At 41.5% G+C, this 19,334-nt stretch overlaps 1 protein-coding gene and 1 long non-coding RNA gene across 4 annotated transcripts in view; one reads left to right on the top strand and one right to left on the bottom strand.

Annotated features, from left to right (window-relative positions):
* The first annotated feature begins 271 nt into the window (after window positions 1-271).
* LOC142416320 (uncharacterized) lies at window positions 272-18,786 on the top strand. 2 transcript variants are annotated; one of them, XR_012777695.1, is made up of 4 exons: window positions 272-315; window positions 13,258-13,578; window positions 16,101-16,179; window positions 17,761-18,786. It is a non-coding gene; the product is annotated as an uncharacterized LOC142416320 (long non-coding RNA). The 2 variants fall into 2 exon arrangements; XR_012777694.1 differs by lacking the exon at window positions 272-315 and having other exon boundaries at window positions 10,995-13,578.
* The window catches only part of CRYBG3 (crystallin beta-gamma domain containing 3), a 95,014-nt gene continuing 76,343 nt past the window's right edge, over window positions 664-19,334 (bottom strand). Inside the window, exons 18-22 of one of the 2 annotated variants that reach the window (XM_075515716.1) lie at window positions 10,857-10,996; window positions 7,292-7,415; window positions 4,884-5,042; window positions 4,158-4,317; window positions 664-2,667 (exon numbers count right to left, since the gene is read on the bottom strand). In XM_075515716.1, the coding sequence (XP_075371831.1) occupies window positions 2,579-2,667; window positions 4,158-4,317; window positions 4,884-5,042; window positions 7,292-7,415; window positions 10,857-10,996 (672 nt within the window). In that variant the 3' untranslated portion in view covers window positions 664-2,578. Of the gene's footprint in view, window positions 2,668-4,157; window positions 4,318-4,883; window positions 5,043-7,291; window positions 7,416-10,856; window positions 10,997-12,515; window positions 12,637-19,334 lie in introns of those variants that run through there. The other variant, XM_075515721.1, reaches the window with a different exon arrangement.

The raw sequence follows: 19,334 nt of genomic DNA, 5'->3' as shown, positions 1-19,334 counted from the left end.
TCCTTAGCTTTGGGAAAAGGCCCATCAGGAAAAACAGGTAAGCTGCTCATTGTCCAGTGAACCACAGCTCCACGTCTGTGGATGAAGTCACTCATAGTAACACCAGTGCTGTGGTATCCCCTTTCCTCTGGATAGATGCCTTGATGCAGAGGACATCTAAAGGTATACATGGAGCAGGCTCCAGGACCTTGGGCAAAAAACAACAACTTGTTTTTTCATTTGTAAAGTTCACCAGCAAGAAAACCTGGTGAACTTGTTTGCCCTGAGAGAAGAAAAGCTTCTCAGTAAAAGCTGTCTATGTTGTTTCCCAAAAGGGTAAGACTTTGCTCAAGAAAACCCCTTTCCTCTCCAATGCTGCCACCACTGGAATAAACAAACAATAGTATTTAACTTCTGCCTCCCCCAGCACCAATTTAATGTGAAAGTAACCCAAAGCTGTAACTGGAATCTGTATCTTCAATCCTTACTTGAGGGGGTTTTGATGGGAGTACCGCAGTTATTTTAATACTTGAACATCCATGTTTAATATGCAAACTAATGTAACAGCACAGTCACTGCCTTCAATATATTTATCCCTTTTTTGTCCAGCTGAAAGTAAATATTTTACAGGAATGTGCTTGACATCTGCTAAAATCTATCGGTGTATTTAGTTTGTTTAAAAAGAAACCAACAAGCAAAACGTTCCTCCTAAAAAAAGTTTTATACAATTAAAATATACATGCTTAGCACTTTACATTCAAGATCTCTTCAGTACAAAAGCCTGCTTTGTTTTGTAACACCAACACACCAAATATGATTTAGTCATTCTTGGTTTAAAAGACTAGAACTTTTACACAGGCTTTTAAAATTTCATATGGAAAGCAAATCATGTGTAGAACACTTACATAAAAAAAGCTAAACAAGTGCTTTAGTTGGAAAAATATATACATACATTTGAAGATCTGTTACTTAAACAGCAGATTTATTATAATTTTAGAATGTAAAATAGTAAGTGCAAGTAGATAGTGTTTTTTTTAAATAGTACTATACAGAACTCCATTTCATACAAAAATAGACATCCATATATTTTATTTCTGTGGCAAACTTAGGGTTATGTCTTTTTATTTGTTTGGGGATGAATCCTGTTTGAACGCACAACTGGAATAGTTACAGCTTTTGGGAACTAAAATACCTGTCTCTAGCTAACCTATACTCTTTAAATAGTTACAGAAATGCACACCCTGAATATACAAATAAGGGGAAAAAAAATTACATTTTCAATGAAGTAGGTTAATTTAGTGATGCTGCAATCAAATGAAGTTACCGGTGACCTTCTCTTCCATGTCAGGTGTTCACAGCCCTACAAATGTCTGGAGTTCCTTCTGTATTTGTCAGCATAGAGTATGGAACATGCTTTTCAAGCCTGCATCAACTGCAGCCCAAGAAGGTATTTGGCTCTGTCTCAAGTGATAGCTAGTAGGCTGGTTGCACAGTGCTGAAATTGAGGAAGGCACCAGCATGCCAAGGTCTGGACCATCAGTCTAAGTCCTCATCCTTGGGGTAAGATGTACACGTTGTCGATCAGCCACAGTAACGTTAACATGCAGTTACGCTGTTCTTTTAACATTAAGCAAGCGTTGAAATGCAGGCTGCTAGCACCTTTGAAAATACATACTAGGGTGAATTATTTTCTGAAGGAAGACATGGTTTCAAGACCAAATTATGTTGTATTAAATTAATCTATATACATCAAAACAAAATACAGCTAGAGTTAAAATCATTACTGCTCTAAATGCAGCTAGCCCTTGTAGAAGTCTAGCCTGACCCAGGACTGTTTATTCTCTTTTGACACATGCACATATGGCTCCATGTTAAAGGTAACCCTCAGTGATAACTCACAGTTTCATGGGTTGGAAACGGGCCATGGGTCAGCAAGACCAGTTTCTGAATCTGGAAATTTGATATTGTTAAAAGAAATGAAGATGAAGGCCTACTAGTAACATTAGGGGGGTGAAAGTCAGGCTTTCTCTACTGCCTCATTTCACATGCTGAGCTGGTAATTCCAGTCTGAAGTTGTCTTTATGAACAAAAAATAAACTGCGTTTTAGCAAGATACATGATTTGAGCTTCAGAATTGCTTGGAGCCTGCACAGTTTCACTCGGGACGTAAAAGTCCAACACAACTTCTTGCAAGCTCATTAGTGCATTCATTCTTCAGTGAGCTTCAGTCAGTTTTTGAGAGGAAGGTCAAGAGAACATTTCTAAAGAGCCTTTCCCATATTATCTCTTGCAGTTCATATCCCGCAAAACTTATGTCTAGTCTTTTGCATTTACTTTCAATACTTCAGATGACAAGTAATAGTGACTTTCGTAGGAGTGGCCTCTAAAAATCAGCTTCCCTGCAGAAAGGCATTAGATCAACCTCCCATCTCCCAGATTTGTGCAAAATCCAGTTGTTTTAGGAGTTGGTGCTTGGTACGAAGGAAAGTAGAGAGGAGTTGCTGCTTAAGGTTCCAGTGGTGTGTGACTTCAGTAGTTTTTTTTTTTCCCCCCTCTAGGTGTTAACCCACACAAGGTCCATCTGTGTGGTGGGTTTTACTCACAATATTTCAATATCCCATTTTTGTGAATGTTTGTCATCTATCGGCTGATTCATAACGATGTGATTCTTGTCATAATAATTTCCTCCTTAAAAACAAAACAAAATCATGAAGGAAAAATTTTAAAAAGAAATGCTGAGAAGAGTCTATGCATAATCTTTAAGAAGTGTGACCAAGTAGGAAAATTAGCTGAAAAACAGAAATTCCACGTGGTAGGGGGCTGGCGTCTGCCCTTCTGCCTCTGTATCTGTCTCCTTCAAATGGTCACTTGTCAGCTTAGGCCCTGAGGAGCTCCATTAGTTAGGAAGCAGAATATACCACAAACCGGAGTCCTCAAATGTCCCTTTGTGCACAGAAACAGCACCTCTAAAGAGATTTTGCTTTTGGCAGATCCTGAGCTCCCGCTACATGTCTGGATTTTTAAGGCGCATATTGCTATAGTAGAAATACACAGATTCACGTGAGATTATTTGGTGTAGCATATCCATTTCGACCACAAACTTAGGAAGTCCTTAAAACAAAATTTCTCTCCTTTGAATATATGTAGCATAGAAATGACAGTGCATTTCTTATCATTATACCATAAATAAAAATCCACTAAGAGAGGTAAGTGTTCCAAAGAGCTATCAAGTGGTATCTTGCCACCCCAGCCTTCAGCATTATATTTTGCAGTGACCTAGGCAGCCCAGCTTTCTGATACTGTAAGAGTTGCCATTAGCATTACCAGTTGCATTTAATGACTCTGTAGTAACTACTTATGAATTAGTAATGGTGGTTAAACTCCTTAGCTCTGGAAGCCAGGAGTGCTCTATTAGTGCAACATCACAGGGCTGAGAATTCATTATCAGTAAGTTTGAGCTGCAGAGGTCAGATGTGTAATGGCCAGTAGGACATTCATTGAAAAGGTTGATGACTTCACCTATGGGATGTGCAGTTACCCTGGTCTGCAAGCCCTGCAGGGGTGTTAGGCTATCAATTAATTTACTGAGACCTTTCATCTAAGAAGACAGCACCATAGAGCCCCCAACCTCATAACCAGCCCCTGCAGTCACTGCCCCACTACCTTTCCCTAGGGATAAAACCCTAGCGCCAGCAGCAGGGCTTGAACAAATTGTGTGTGAGGAACAGGCATTCTCCAGTGAGGTAGTTCTACCATGATGGGTAATTAGAAGGACTAGGACTTGGACTTGAGACTTGAGCTTTAACCAGCCTGAAAACACTGGGAGTGAGCACTTTTCTCTTTTTGAGCCACACCTATTCTGTGGTTGCTTTTCCTTCACCATTTTGTCTTCTCTAACTTGCAGTTCTTGCCATCAGCACTACTGAACTCTCTGAAGTAGAATAGTTGATCTGATCAAAATAAACCTCTGGGATCAAACAAGTAAGGTTCCCCCCTGCCCTATTGTTTCTTGTTCCACTGTTAACCAACTGGACATAAACCTAACAGGAAAGATAAGATTCAATATTTAACCTTAAGTACAAAAAGAGCTGGAATACGGCAATTAACCTCAATCAAAAAAATGCACTTAGAACATGTCAGGTTGAGGAGTTTGTTGTTTTTTTTTTTTTTTTAAATACCTTTAATATCTAGCACCAGTTGGTCGCTGAGGTGTGAACTGATGGTTCCATCCTCATTGAGTCTCCACTTTTGCCTGTCCTTCCCATGTTCTACCCAGAGCGCGACTTTGGCCCCAGGCACATCTCTGCCACCAATGACATCCAGACAGGCATTGTTGGCCTAAGGAACAAGAAGAGAAGTGAGATCCAGGCCACAAAGCCTTGGTTTTGTGTCTGACTTATTTCTGTTTCAGGCACTGAGCATATTGCAGCAATCTTGCTGTAGTTGGTAACAAGCCTGGCAAGCAAGCTAGGAACAGATTATTCAGCAGTTGACCAGCTGCTTGATCAAAGGTGGTGGTCTTTGTTACTTCAGGTGTTTCTTACATTAAATCATCAGGTTTTTTATATTAATAACAGACTACCAAGGGCAGCATTAATACAAAATCACTTACTTTCTTCACATATTACTTAAACTTGCAACTTTAGACAAAACCAGGTTTCTACTTCCAGGAACATCAGTGCCGTTAGACAGATGTGAAAAGTAGTCCAACTTGCCAAAGCAGGCAGATCAAATCTGCCTGTACATAGCAGGAGGATGTAGGTTATAAGAGTTTTGGTTTAAGATGCGTAGGAGAGGCCAAAAGCTACCCCAGTGTTAATGCTAGCCAACAGTAAAAGCAAGAAGTGAAGGTGAAAGGACAGCAGGTGGTAAAACCCAGCCAATTCCAGCATCTGGAAACTCACCTTGGATTTGAAGAGTCCACGACAGTAGTGCCAGATCTGGGTATTCTTGCCATTGTATGGGGATGCGCACACTGATGTTGCTCTTACATCTGCTAGGCTTCCAGCAACTGTCAAGTATTTACCTTGCGCTCGGTTCTTCACTCTGAGGTACACTGCTGGCTGAAATATTGTGAAGGAAGATAGTTACAACACAGGGATGAAGAAAGTTGATGTGAGAATGCCTCCCCTCCATCTTGCATCAGTTTTCTAAAGTGTATGTTCCATTTCCAGTTTCAGACAAGGACATTCAATAGTTTTTTTGTTGGAAACAAATGTGCACATAAAGCAGCAGTGTTTTTCACATGCAGATAGACAGCTGTAAGCAGCAATGGCAGACAAGTTTTTTTAAAATAATGTATTTATGTCTATAGAACTAATTCCCATGATACGCAAATATCTCTAGTTTAGCACATTTCACTCATTCCAAGGCCAGTAAATGGGCTGTACTCCACAAGCTTTTTTTTTTCTCAGGACACAAAACTTAACTGAGACACATATCCAGCAACTTCAACCCCCATTAACTGGAATACATGGCAGAGTGTTACACCATTGCTTTTGAACATACATGAAAAACGGTAGTGGCGTGGCATCCCTGTTTACTCAGTTTACTCACAACATAAGGAGATTTTGCAGGGCTACTACAGGGTTTGAGCTTTTGCTCCGTTATTCACCGATTTCGGCGCAAATAAAGAGCAGTGAGTTATAAAGGGCAGCTGTGCTGGAACCCCAAGCATAGTTTTTCTTCTGGGGGCTTTGAATCTCCTTTTTTTTCATATTAAAGCAAACCCTAAGGTACTGACAATAAAGCCTCTCTCCCACCAAGCATCCATAAACTGTGTATTAGTATAGTGTATTCTTTACAAGGAAAGGATCATATTATGATGTCACTGAGCAAAATTTGTGTATCTCATTTTGCATGAATTTCAAATGTTTTGCTTTTTCTTGTGCTACCTCTTAACACTGGCAAAAAAATAGTAATTTTTTTTGTAATTTTGTAATTTGTAATGGAGACAGAAAGAAGAAATACAAAGTGGTGCAGATTTGTGTTATTACTCCAGTCTCAAAAAAAATGACCATATGCCCACAGAAGTGTCAAGCACTGGTAGCTGACTGCACAAACTCAAGGAAGCCTTCAGTTTGCAGGATTTAAAACGAAACAAAAATAATTACACAAACCCCAAATGCCAAAGGTCCCAGCAAAGTAGGTGAAGTAGGCCTTATAATGCTACTCACTGTTGCAGTGTAAACAAGGATGCTACCAAATACAAAAGCTCTTCAGATTGCTGGCCAAAGAGAGAATGCTGTTTTTAAGATCAGCACAAATTATTTTCATTGTTATTTGCAAAAACAGAGCCAAAATGGGATCCTTTGGTAGTTACCACTTCCAAAGAATTCCAGGGAGCTGTCAACTGCTTAGAGTAACAAATCATTGTGGGGGGGGAGGGGGGGACAGATAATGCATAACTAATACTAAAGATGATTATTTTTCTTCACTGCAACATTTCCCCAGTTCCCCAGTTGAATCTAGTGTTTAAAAATAAAGCAACATTTGTCACTAAGTGGAAACACGTTGTTCTGTGAGAAGCAGAGCTAATGAAAACTCTTTTCCAGTGGACTTACTGCTCACATTCCCTGCCGCTCTCCCCCATCCTTTTGTTATCTGCCTGGACGCTGCCCTCCCACAGCTGCGTGGCTGAGCACGCAGCAACACATGCTTTGACTGGTTTGGAGCTTATGTGTGTCGCTGGTTACCTGATGCATCTTGGAAAGGCAGAGAAGCAGAATTGTACCTCCTTTTCCTTGAATGAGGGGCATTTATCTCAGTCTTGCTTCTTTGTCTACCTTTCACAAAGCCCCTAAGAACTGCGTGGTTTTGAGACCTGAATCTTTGAATGAGACTGAAATTGGCATTACTTGGGGTGAGGCAGAGAGGGAAAGCCTGGTGGGACTGCATAAACTTTGCTTCTTTTGGAAATCCAGGCTACAGCACAATAAAATTTGTTCTTGCTTCCATTTATGTTAATTATGAAACAAGCCAGCGTAGAATTGGTTCTCTCATTATTATTGTTATATAGCAAAAATGTAAAAATAGGGCATCTACAGAACATGCTAATGAGCCATTCAGAAAAACTAAACTTGGCTCCAAGAAACTAGGAATTATTTCCCTTTAGGAACCTAATATAGATCTCAGTAACTGCCACTGGAGGAATTTTCTGCTTCGGTAATCTTCCAGTAGGTCCTTCTGACCGTCATCATTTGGCCTAATTTAAGGAGTACAATGCACACCATTATACTTGGTGCTAGAGCTGATACTTGTGCACTAATCCCTGTCCAAAAAAAAAAATTGTCCTCATACACTGTTACAGTACCTGCTTCATAGGACGAAGGGAGCCAATTACTTTCCAGCCACTGTGTTCATTCCAGTTTGAAATCTCACTGGGCTCCAGCAGAATCTGCCTTCCTAAAAAATTACATCCTTCATATGCAATCCACCTAGATACAGAAAACAGAACGTGAATGACCACACCTTAACAACAGCAAAACTAAACTACAGGCTTGTGTTCAGGACTGTGCTCTTGATAGCCCCCAAACCTCTCCACAGTAGTGCTAGTATCAAACCTGTATTACCATGCCACGAAATGCCACATCCATTTCAGCGGTTTAACTGCTTTCTGTCTAAATTAAGACCCGTTTTCTGTTTGTCTGCCTGAAACTTGTAAACCCCCCCCCCCCCATTTTTTCCCACAAATATGAGAACTCCTGCATGAACCCAGATGGGAATAACACAGGTTTCAGTGGGCATGCATTAGGAACCTAGGAAGCCACACACCAGACAGTAGTACTTGCAGCTTTGCCTGGCTGTACATACTAATTATGAGAGGATCTTGTCCAATGTTTTCTTTTGTTACAGTTAAAGCTTTTTGTAGCTATTCCGCTTGTCTGAAAACACATACAAAATATTTACTCCAAAACCTATACATTGCTGTAACAGACTTTCCTGTAGTGAACATAGCTGAGCCATGGACATGGCTGAATACTTTGTTAACACAGAGTTAAAGAATCAGCACATATTGTTATCTAGACACCTGCTCAGTAGATAATGTGTTGCTGCTTACAGAGGCAGCCTCAGGATCACAGATCAATTTTGTTTATATCAATAGGACATTGTTGTGCAGACAGTGCATCCTAAACGCTTGACTCATTAACTCATCTGAACACAAAGCAAATACTGGTTTCCTCATGTTACCCATTTTACAGGTCAGCTGCCAAGAACATGAGAGATGGCTGCACTCCAGAAAACATCCACAAACAGTGCTCACAGCACCTGTAACTTACTTTTCCCCATTGCGCATAATTTGGAGAAACTGACAGCCAGCCTTGCTCAGGACTCCATGGAAGCTAAAATGTGCCAACTGTGAACTGCCTTGTAACGAGGCTGTATCACTTTTTCTTTAAATTAAGTCCCATACCTCCTGACTAACAGGTATTCAGAGCAGCCTGACCACCGCTCTGTGTTCTTATATTTCTATAACACATTCCTGAGTTTTTTCTTGCGATGCTTTCTGTGAAGTCACTGAGAATTCACTGTTAATATTGTTCTCGGAGCATCAAACAGTCTCATCGGAAATGCGGTTTCTGTTAGCAAAGCAGACATTTATAGGAAACAGAGAGGGGAAGGACTGTTACAGTAATAACCATCTGAAGCCAGGCTGGGCTTCTGGCATTCAGCAACACAGACAAAACTCACCTCGGCTCTCACGCAGACCAGCAGCCTCCGCTGTGCCATCTTTCCTACACCTTGGAGTACCTCAGCCCCCAGCCCTGTTTGCCAAGCCACAGTCCAGGCTCATGCCATTTCTGACTGAGGTGGTCAGTTGGCTCAGGAAGGATCCTTGTACCTAAGCCTAGCAGCAAGATGCCATCAGTGTATTTACATAAATCTTTGTCATTTGTCTAAAGGTGACAGTAGGCTTTGGGGCAAGGAGCCAAAAACCTCTAAATCTGCCTTCCTGAACTCTTGATCACAGATAAGGCAAACAAGCCCTCTAGGACATCCCCCAGACTTCCCACAATCACCTGCCACCCCCAACCTTTAGGCTACCTATCTGCAGTGTGGGATGGGGACAGGCTGTGGAGGTTTGTTTCCTACGGAGCATCACAAGGAGTTCAGAGAAAGCCCAGCCATTCTGCCCTGAGCCTTCCCAGAGACAGGGAACCAGCTAACCTGGCTTGGATACTCAGAAATGAACAGGAAGATGGAGAACGGGCTGGACTATTGCACCCACTCTCGCGTGCTTTTCTACTACGTGGTCCCAAAGCCATCACCCTTCCTTTACAGCCAGCTGCATGGGCAAAGTGATTTAATGTTGAGTTCCACACCCCTGATGAGAGAGGGCAGAGAAAGCTCATAAAGAGACATTCCCCAACAGGACACACTTTAGACAGTAACACCACCACAGAGGTATGAAGATGTACACATTCCCACCAGAAATAAGTCAGGCGTTCCTCCCAAAGGCCTTTCCTCCTCCAAACTAGCACAGATCACGGGGAACACGTGTATGCTGTTCTCGGCCTCAAACAGGCAGCTGCTTGCTACTCTCACCTGGAGCACCTCAAGACAACAGCAGCAGATGATCACTCGCTCTATATATTTTCAGCAAGGGCTCAGGATGGAAGTAGCACAGATGTTAGGGACTAGAATTTACAGTGAATTGACAAAGCTCCGTGAGAAGCTTATATTCAGTATGGGCCCACAGCTAAAGCCAATTGCCACTGACTGCTCTTAAAGAAAGGGATGTTCAATCCTTAACCAACCTTTCAAGAAAATGCTTATGTGAAATTCCTGAAAGAAAACAGTCCACGGTGGTCCGGAGCATTAGCTAGGTTAGGCTTAGCCTTTGTACCAACCTCAAAGAATCAGAGGAGCACTCAGCAGTGTTAACACAGATATCTGTAGAAGGGTTTTGACTTCTAGGTGGTAACAGACTAGATGTGTTTGAAAAATTCATCATAAGAATCACAACAGAGATATACCTAAGCTGTGAACAGTCTACACTAATTCCTTGCCCAATTAGTTCAAATTTTGCGTGGTTTTGTGTCATCCCATAAGATCTCTCAAGAAAATGACAGCCTTATGTGTGTGAAAAAGGTGGGGAAGAGGTTAAAAATAAACACAGGAAATGTGTGTCATGTTAGAAGAACAGCAGTTTCCAGTCAATCTCAGTTGCAGGATGAGACTCTGCAAGTTATTTGTTGCTGCTGTGGACGTGGGGGCTGAAAACCTGGCCAAGACAGAATACTTGGGAGTTTCTCCAAAAGGTGAAAGGGGGAGATGCAGAAGAGGTTAGAAGGTCACTTCTGCAGATGTAAAATTGTTTTCACAGAAGACCTTGGGTGTGTATTCACACTCAGGGAGGGGGGTTAAACTAATAACAGAAGCAAATTACTGTTCCAGCTGTCAAATCCACCCTGAGCTTCTCTCGAAGTTGCTGCCTCTTTGGCAGCCGATCAGCACATCAAGCTTCGCTGAACCACTGCAGTGGTTTAAGTTAAATCATTGCAGTTTATAGCTGGTATTTTACAGCCAGTTAATAAAGGCAGTCCAAATTTACCTGTCTTTGTAAGTCAGCAATCAAAACTAACTTACTTTTGGTTCCTGGCCTGAACAACAGGCTCTGTAGTTTGCTACTGTACAGGGATACAAGGACAATTCTTAAAGGGGGAAATACACCCTCTGCCCAGAGTTTTTGTTCATTTTGGGTCCTGATACAAAAAGTGGGTCTAGCATTCAACCACATTTTAGGGTTTTGTATTGACTCAAAAGTTAGAACGTAAAACACATCCTATGAAAAAAGGCAGCAATCGGGGGAAAATGCATGCTCAGTATTCGCTCCTGTAATGCAAAACTGACAAGAATATTTCTTCCATACTTACAATCCACTTCTCACCCATACAGACTGAGTGTAAAAATGAAGGTCCTCATTCAAAACGGAATTGATGGGTTCACTGAAGTGCAGCTCTCTGCCCTTACAGCATTCCAGAGCAAACAGGCTGATGGAGGGCTCAGCAAAAACCTGGGGGGGGGGGGAGAAGGAAGAAAAAAAAGCAAAGTTTTGCTAAGAATAGTCTAACTTCAGTTGTTAGGCATGATGCACACATCTGCCCACTTCAGTTTAATTTCCACATGCTTTTGGGTTAGATCATGCTCCCTCAGCAAATGTAACAGCAAGAAAAAAAAAAAACGTACATCCACCAACAACGCACACACAGCTGAAACATACTGGATTTATCAGTGGCTTTGTCATCAGAGTATAGTGCCCCAGTGACACAGGCCAGACACAGTTAGTTGCTTTGAGATGCAGAGGCGCCTCTGTTTGCATTTGAAAAACCTCTTTTTGATCTGATTTGTATCATCAGGGCCTTGATTCCTTTTCATAAATCCAGTTTATTTATTTATTGATGGAACAGGTTACAGCAGTAGTTTTCAGGGTGATCTGCAGATTGCATCTAAAGTAGTGAGGCAAATCACGAGTCTATTTTCCATAGACTTCAATTAGCAGTGGTTCACTGGAAAAATCTTAGGGATCTACAAACTGGAAAAGGTTAAAAATGTCAGAACTAAAAAGTTCTCAATGTTTTTGGCAGACATTCCTATTTTTCTTCTGACAATCTTGAAGAAATAGCGTAATTAGTAACCCCTTCAATCTCATGTAGAATTGAAACATTTTTCACTTAATGGCCTTTTCTAGAGTTGAGAAATTGCCTATGAAAGCAAATAAAAAGATCAGTTTGCATGAAAATGTGGTACAGCTGTAAGATCAGCAGAAAAGCACAGAGGGAACAGATATAAATACACAAAGTCTGTGCCTTAGTACAAGGAACACTTGTACAATTTTTCAGTATTTTTAAACTAAAACCATAAAGGAAGTATCGTAACCAAAATCATAAGCACTTGTAATTTATATCTTGATACAGCTGGTAAAGGAAGAGGGAATAGGTCTGAATAACTGCTTCAATTAGCAGCCTCTCCAGGGAAGTCACCTTGTTCTTAGGAGACGTTACCCTGAGATAGCCAGTCCAGGCAAAAGGTAGGATTTCTTTTGCAGCGAAGACATGGCCTCAGGTGGAATGAATGAAACAAAATCTTGAATTAGAGTTGACATAGGCACTGAGTAATTAAGAGAACTTAACTTCCATGTTTGAAGAGGCACAGGTATTGTAGTGAAGTGCCTCTGAAGGGCTCAGTGGTGATTCAGAACTTACCAATTTACTGGCACTGACTCAGTGCACTTGGTATGTAGCCGGTTGTTCAAATCCTGCCTCAGAGAAATTGCTTTCCTCTGCCAACCAGTGCAGGGACAATGTAAGTCATGCAACACTGCATGAACAGGGAGTTTGCCGAGACATTTTAAAGAAGCACCTGGGATCATCCACCCAGAGAGATTTTTAAAGCCATTACACTCCTAAAAAACTAACGTTACAAAACAGAAAGAGATTAAAACCCATAATGTTTTTATTTTGGAATGTCAGTTCTTCCCACCTGCCTTCTGCTGGATGAGGTGGGTCAAATTTACAGTGTGTGTCTAAAGGCTTACTTGGAAATCTAGACCAGCAGACCTAGTGCAGGCAGCTATTCTCAGGTCGCTTTGCTCAGCAAGGCAGTATCATCACACTCCAGTTTGCAAGAGCCTACTCCCTTGGCACTGGCTTTCACCTGAGTGGAGACCAGAAGGCATGTCCAGAACAGGTCCAACATGGAAAACTTCCACAAGTGCATTAGTAAGCATGGGAAACACCATTTGGCACCCTTGTTGTTAGACATTGTTACCAAAGCCTAAAATTTATCCTGCTGTTGCAATATTCAATACGTTAAAGAGACAGGGATGCTGTACTAGATGGACAAGACATCTGCTCCAGCATATCCATTTTTACACCAAGAATCAGAACAGCAAATTGGGGTAGTCAGTTAAAAATCTCTAGCTCTCATCTGGTTGAGACTGTTTGAACTCCATGGGCCTGAGAAAGCCCCGTCCGGTTGCTCAAAGTCCCAGCCTGTCAGTACACAGCAGACATTGCATCTGACACACACACACAACCGATCACAAGGACTGATACCACCTTTCCAGTGACACCTCAGAAGGACTCCATGGATCTTGGCACAGACGGGAAGCACAGAAAAATAAAACATGCTGCTGTCTCAAGCACTGAAGCTCTCATATTTTTATAACCATATATAGAGCAATGAGCCGATTACTCACTTTACATATACCGTTTTACACCAACAGCTGGCAGCAGTGACTTGGCCTGGCTTTTTTCTCTGATTTTGTTTTCATAGCTCCATGGAAACTACCAACAGTAAAAAACAAGGTCTTGAGGCTATGCTGTTACACTTACTACAGAGGCATCTTGCTCCCACCCTTCCTTGCAGAATGCCGAGGTGCACTTTCACCCATTTTCAGGCTGAAGAGTCATCACCGACAGAGAAGCGTGAGACTGACAAGATCAGCTTTCTTCACCAAGGCCCAATCCTGACAGGCCAGGGAGGAATGGGGCTCTCCAAGAGCCAGAAGAAAGGCAACCAAGCAGAGAATACAAGAGGGGACAACCTCAGATGGTGGTGTTGCTTTAGGTGGACCCCAGTCCCCGATTCTGAAAGGTGAGCTAAAGACATTTACCCATGATTGGCAAGTCATTGCTATGTCTAGGTCAGGATTACCTTAGCTTCCTTTCATAGTTATTTCAAGGAAAATACCTGAAATGCCATCCTTTGGGGAAAGCTTGCCAACTGCAGGAATGACAAAGCACTAAAGAATGAATTAACCTGATCTTTGTGCGTTAAGGAACTAATTGCCTTGCTTAAACCAGCACCAATAAAGTTTCAAGAGGTTTTGCTTGTCTTGTTTTTAAATGCCAGTGTCCAGGGAGAAACTTGAAGAGATTTAATATATTCAAGAGGCTGGTGATTAAGGAAGACTATATTTACATAGCATTTCAAGATATAAGCAGCCTTGTGAACTGTTAAATACACTGATACTCTTTACTTAACAGATGTGGTAGTCTATGGCTAATGCAGCATGTGATGCCATGGAAATGACACAGCTTTTTTCCCTCCCCATGGTGTGATTTCAGAGGCTGAAAGGTAAGCCATGGAAATCACCACATTAAAAAATCTCTTGCACAGTTCAACTCAGCTCAGACTTTCCCCTCAGTGACTTCCACCTTTTTTTAACGGAGAGAAGCTGTGCTCCACAAATTTTTCACAATTCAGGACAGAATTTTATGCTTTACCAGTTCAGAAAAAAAATGCAATGCAATCCTGAAGTGTTTGATATTAAACAAAGATCAGTGCAAGATGAGCCTCCTTTCAAATGCCTTTTGTTTGCAGTGCCAGGCTTAGGTGCTTGACCCTCTGAAAACCAATAGTGTACAGACCCAAAGAAGCTAACCAAAAGGTGCTGCAACTGAAAACCAAGTGCACAACTGAATTTGCACACAGGCTTATAATAAAAACAAGTATAGTTTTAGCTATGGATAACATATGGATAATTTTTCATTATGAATTTTGTGAAAATTATTACTAATAAAGCCCTTTTGGTAAGGGCTCACCCCCAAACATTTTTCTTCGCACCTTTTTTTGCAAACTTAGGCTTTCCCATCAAAGTTTGCAAAATCTAATAAAGCCAAAGAAAGAAATCCACAGGGCCGGACTAAAACATGACTGTAACCCAGTCATGGCAAGGGTTGGTACATTTCCCCACTGCGCATCCCTGCTGACCTGTTGCTATGCAAACAGTATTCGCCAGAGCCTTAACTGGAGGAGAATCCACAGCTGTATTACAACATCCTTGGAAAAATCTTTACTCTTCAGTCTTAGCTAACTCATCGTTTACAACTGTCTTTACTGAAGCTGCGCTCGCCTGGCTACTCCCTTCAGTGTGGGAAGAACGCCTGGCTGAGGGAGAGAAACACGGTGCTGGATGACAGTAACACCCACAGTCCAGTCCCAGCTACACAAAATGACTCAGTGCCTGGCCCTGGGAAACACCGATTAATTTTTGTATCCGATTTCATTATTTGCCTCACAGGAATGCTGGGGAGATCAGTTAACACCTGTATTTAACTTAGAAAATACAATAAATATAGAAATACAGGAACTATCACAATTGATCAGAGCAAGAATAAGGAATACCTCAAAAGAAAAAAGGGGGGGGGGGGGGGAAGCGTTGCACAACCTACAACCGAGATCTCATTTTTGTTTTTAGAAACTATAAGACTGGTTTAACTTTAGGGCTGAAGTTAACATTTTAGAAGGAAAACTAATTGCTCACTGCAACAATCCTGAATACTCTTGTCTATGTTAAGTCACACCAAATATTACAGGGAGTTTGACAAAACAACATGCCTGAGAAAAGGCAGCATTCGAGCTGAACTCCCTGTTGTAAGAACATCTTGTAAGGGTCTCTATCCCAAAAGATTAACCTCTTCAAGCAACAAACACTGGACAAATGCCCCAATAAACCACCATGGCCCTGTAAATGGCCCAGCTGACTTCACCCGCTCTCTTGCTGCCAGGTGAGTGGACCACGCTTCCCTTTTCACGAATTCATGGCATTGCAAAAGGCAAGTTCTTGCTGATGCAGGCATGGAAACCCGCACCTCTGCAGCAAATGCATTGACCCTTAACATGTGCCATGCTTTTACCCACCTGCAGAATGGCTATTAACAACAATACCAGCAAATTTCATCAACAAGCTTTTCTTAAAGTGGTGTGGAATTTTTAGATGAAAGGAGACCATGAGAGGCAAGTTACATTAGTTCCAGTGTTCCTACTACTACTAAATAGATGTGTACCCCTCTAATGTTAAGTGGGCTTCCAAAGTGTGTAACTGCCAGTTCACTTAAAGAAATATGTTCCTGTGAGATATACTTTTTAGCATATTTTCCCCACTTATAAAATAGTACATGAAAAAGACTCGTTGGTCTTTCAGAAGCATTCCCCTTTTCAGAAGGGAAGAGGCCATGTAACACATCGCTATTCAATATGCAATCTGGAGTAATACATGGGTATTGCAACACTATTTTTCTTCCCAGAATACTGAAAACAAAGGACGTTGTTTTCTCATTATCAAGGTACAAATATACTTCATTCCTTCTTTGTACCCTCTCATCAACCTATAGCTTTTCCTGAATGCTCCCAGAATGACAAAACAGTCCAGTCTGAATTTGAGTGACATGGAACAGCAGGGAAAAAATACAGGTAGGACCTCCTAAAGATTTAGTTCGAGTATTATATGCCTTGGAGAATAAGCCAAGATGGGAAAGAGGTTCCTGGGAATATGGGAACACCTTCCCCACTCTCCTTATGAACCTGCTTAACTTTTGCTTTGCTACTTCCTGAACAAACAGTAGAGGAAACTGGTTACAAAGATGTGCTTAATTCCTCTATGCCAGTGCATAGTAAATGGGGAAATAACCAAAGCAGAACCATTGATTAATGGTTAATTTGAATTTCTTGAGAAACAGGGGAGTGTGTGTGTGGAGGGGGTGGGGGTAGCATGCCATACTTAAATGATGACAACTTCACTTTACAGCAAAGAACCCATAAAACATCCCTCCAAGAGCTAAAGGTTAGAACAAAAGCTAGCCAGCCTAAAATACTGTCATCACAGTGAAGAAATCAGACCATCGCTAGTCTGAGCCTGTTTTCTTATTCAAATTCATTTTGCATTGCTCTGAAAAGTTTTAGGTTTTTCTATTTTATTTGGGCCAACTCAGTGATTTAGATTTTTCCTTTTGATCTGTAATTAGGCTCTTAAACAAGCAAATTTATTGCTGGCAATTTTCAAACTAAAAACTCAAAAGTTTACTTCCCTAAAAAAAAAATCCTCATTTTTTTTCATTTAGAATGTTTGCTATATTTGTTTGCAAATATTTTGTTTGCATCAAAGCTGCATTTTCCAGAGAACAAACTATTCCCTCAGATGCTTTCCTTATTTTCAAGTGGTTCATCTATTTAAAAAAAAAAAAAAAAAAATCAGTCACAGCTTTGAAGTTCTTAGCTGTTTCATATAGATTAAGGCATTACTGTTACCTCACTCAGTCACAAAAATCCCACTGCCACCTTACAGTGTTGTTCCATCAGGTCACAAAAGCACACCCATGCCATGAAGGAGTACTACAAATACATAACTTTAATCCTCAAATTCTCCTTCCAAAATGGAGAGCCCTGAAATCTTGTGGCAGCTGACAACATCCAAAAAGCCCCTCAGAACTGTTAAAGATTTTAAGTGAACACTCAAAAAGTTACACTGAAGGTATTGCTACATAGCAAAAACATTGCTAGATGTTCCTTTTAGTTACTAGAAGAGATAGGAACAGAAAGGGCATCTTGATTCAGGGTCAGATGCAGAAATCAGTGTGGATGCCCAGCCAAGCTGCACACCCCACAGGTCTCAGCGGCCTGTGCTGACTGCTATGTTTCACAGCTACTTTGGAGTTAGCCCCAATACAAATAATCTATATTCTTACATACATCCTGCAGATAAAGGCCCAGAGCTGGGACTTCACTCAGCTGTACAGTATCAGGTAACATATAGCTAATTATCATTACAATCTTGCAAATTAGAAAGGGAATACCCAGATCCCGTGTCCCCATTTCCTCCAGCAGATGTGTTCTCCTATCCCAAGGGTCTGGCTGAAACAATCTACATCTAAAATACATAGGTGGACCACACCTACACCAGTCAACGGATGTGGACTGTTTTCAAAGGCTGGTAACAAGCTAGCCTTATGAGTCCTTTGTACTGCTAAAAGCATGGGGTTTTTTCCCCTCTGCCAGTGCCACACATGGGCCTCTACTTCTAATCAACATCTGGGATGCAGAAGCCTCACACACTGAAGCAATACATGGCTCCCCCCCGGCGTGAGAGTCCTTCCAACAGTTACACTTGCAGCAAATACATCTCACTTAAAAAAGAGCAGGAGACAATGCACATTCAGGGCTTGGGGTTAAACATTCTCCCTCTTACACATGAGCTATCGAGATACACACCTTACGTCTGAAAGTGTGCTGGTATTTAAAGCTGAATAATGGAAGGGGTTCCCAGTGTCACGACTGAATTCAATAAAGCTATACAACAATTCCACTTGGGAATACGCTTGCTGCTCTCTTGAATGAGCTAACAGAAATATCTTGTAATAAAAAGGGCTCTGTTCCAAGAACAGTGCGTTGCGGACAATACACAGAATTAACTACGGCTGTTTCTGACCACTGACCAAACTTACTGCTGCGTGCTTAACATCACGTCTGTACTACACAATGCCTCTGAGCACTGTCCTGTGCGATTAGCATACACAATGTGTTAGAGGCTGATGAAGGCATTTCTATTTGTAAAACAGGTGTGGTTCAATAGCATTTTATGCTGTTTAGTGCCTCGATTTTGTGAAATACAAGGGCTCCTATTTGCAAGAGAGGAACTGAACTAAGAGGTGCAAGCCACTTACAAAGTACAGGAAGACGTATGTAAGCTTCCCGCACACAGTCTGCCAAACACACTTCTCCCAGGGCTTGGCCCTCAGTAATCAAGGGCTGCCAGTAGCTTCCTACTATGCCAAACTGCATAGTTACTTCCCTGTAAGATTACAGGCTGGGGAATTTGGATGAGACCTACCATTTCATGTCAAAACTTTACTCTGATTTAGCAGAGCAGAGTCCAAAAGCCTAATGTGAAAAGGAGATCTTTAAACTGAAAACCAGGCTCTCAACAGGTGGGAATCTATAGCTCCACTGAAGTCACTGGATCTATGTAACCTAGTGAAAATATCAGCTCTCAAACTTGAGCTGTACATCCTTCCCACCATGCCCATGGCTTTTGGTGTTTGGGGTTTTGGGTTTTTTGGGTTTGTTCGTTTGTTTGTTTTGTTGTTTTTTTTGTTGTTGGTTCTTTTTTTTTAAAAAAAAAATCTGTTCACAAATGGGAAAAAAGGACTTAATACTTGAAGAAAACTGAATTGAGTAATCTTTAAAGTCTAGTTTTGTAAGAGTTACATTGAAAGGCACACATCACAGGCTGAGTTTGTTTTCTGTGATCAGGGAAGGAGGAAGAGGTTTGGAGAAGTTGGTCAGCTCTAGAGAGTAGTGGGCAGAGCAGCCACTTGCTTCTCTTTTACCAACAGCATTATGGCCAGCTTATCTTTGATACTCTTGCATAGGAGCACACCAAGATATGGGAGGAAGAAGTCACAGACATGACAGCAAGACTCCAGAGGCATATGTCCTCTGTGCAGGATTACAACAGGATGTACAAAAGGCCGTACCTATCTTGTACTGGATAGCACAATGCATTCCTGGCCAATCTCCTGGCCATAGAGGACCTCATATCTCACCTTACTGCTACAATAGGTCACTTGACT

The sequence above is a fragment of the Mycteria americana genome, chromosome 1 (genome assembly GCF_035582795.1).
Source record: "Mycteria americana isolate JAX WOST 10 ecotype Jacksonville Zoo and Gardens chromosome 1, USCA_MyAme_1.0, whole genome shotgun sequence".
Classification (NCBI taxonomy): Eukaryota; Metazoa; Chordata; class Aves; order Ciconiiformes; family Ciconiidae; genus Mycteria; species Mycteria americana.
Note: the sequence above shows the minus strand (reverse complement) of the source record. Positions and strands in the feature narration are given on the sequence as shown.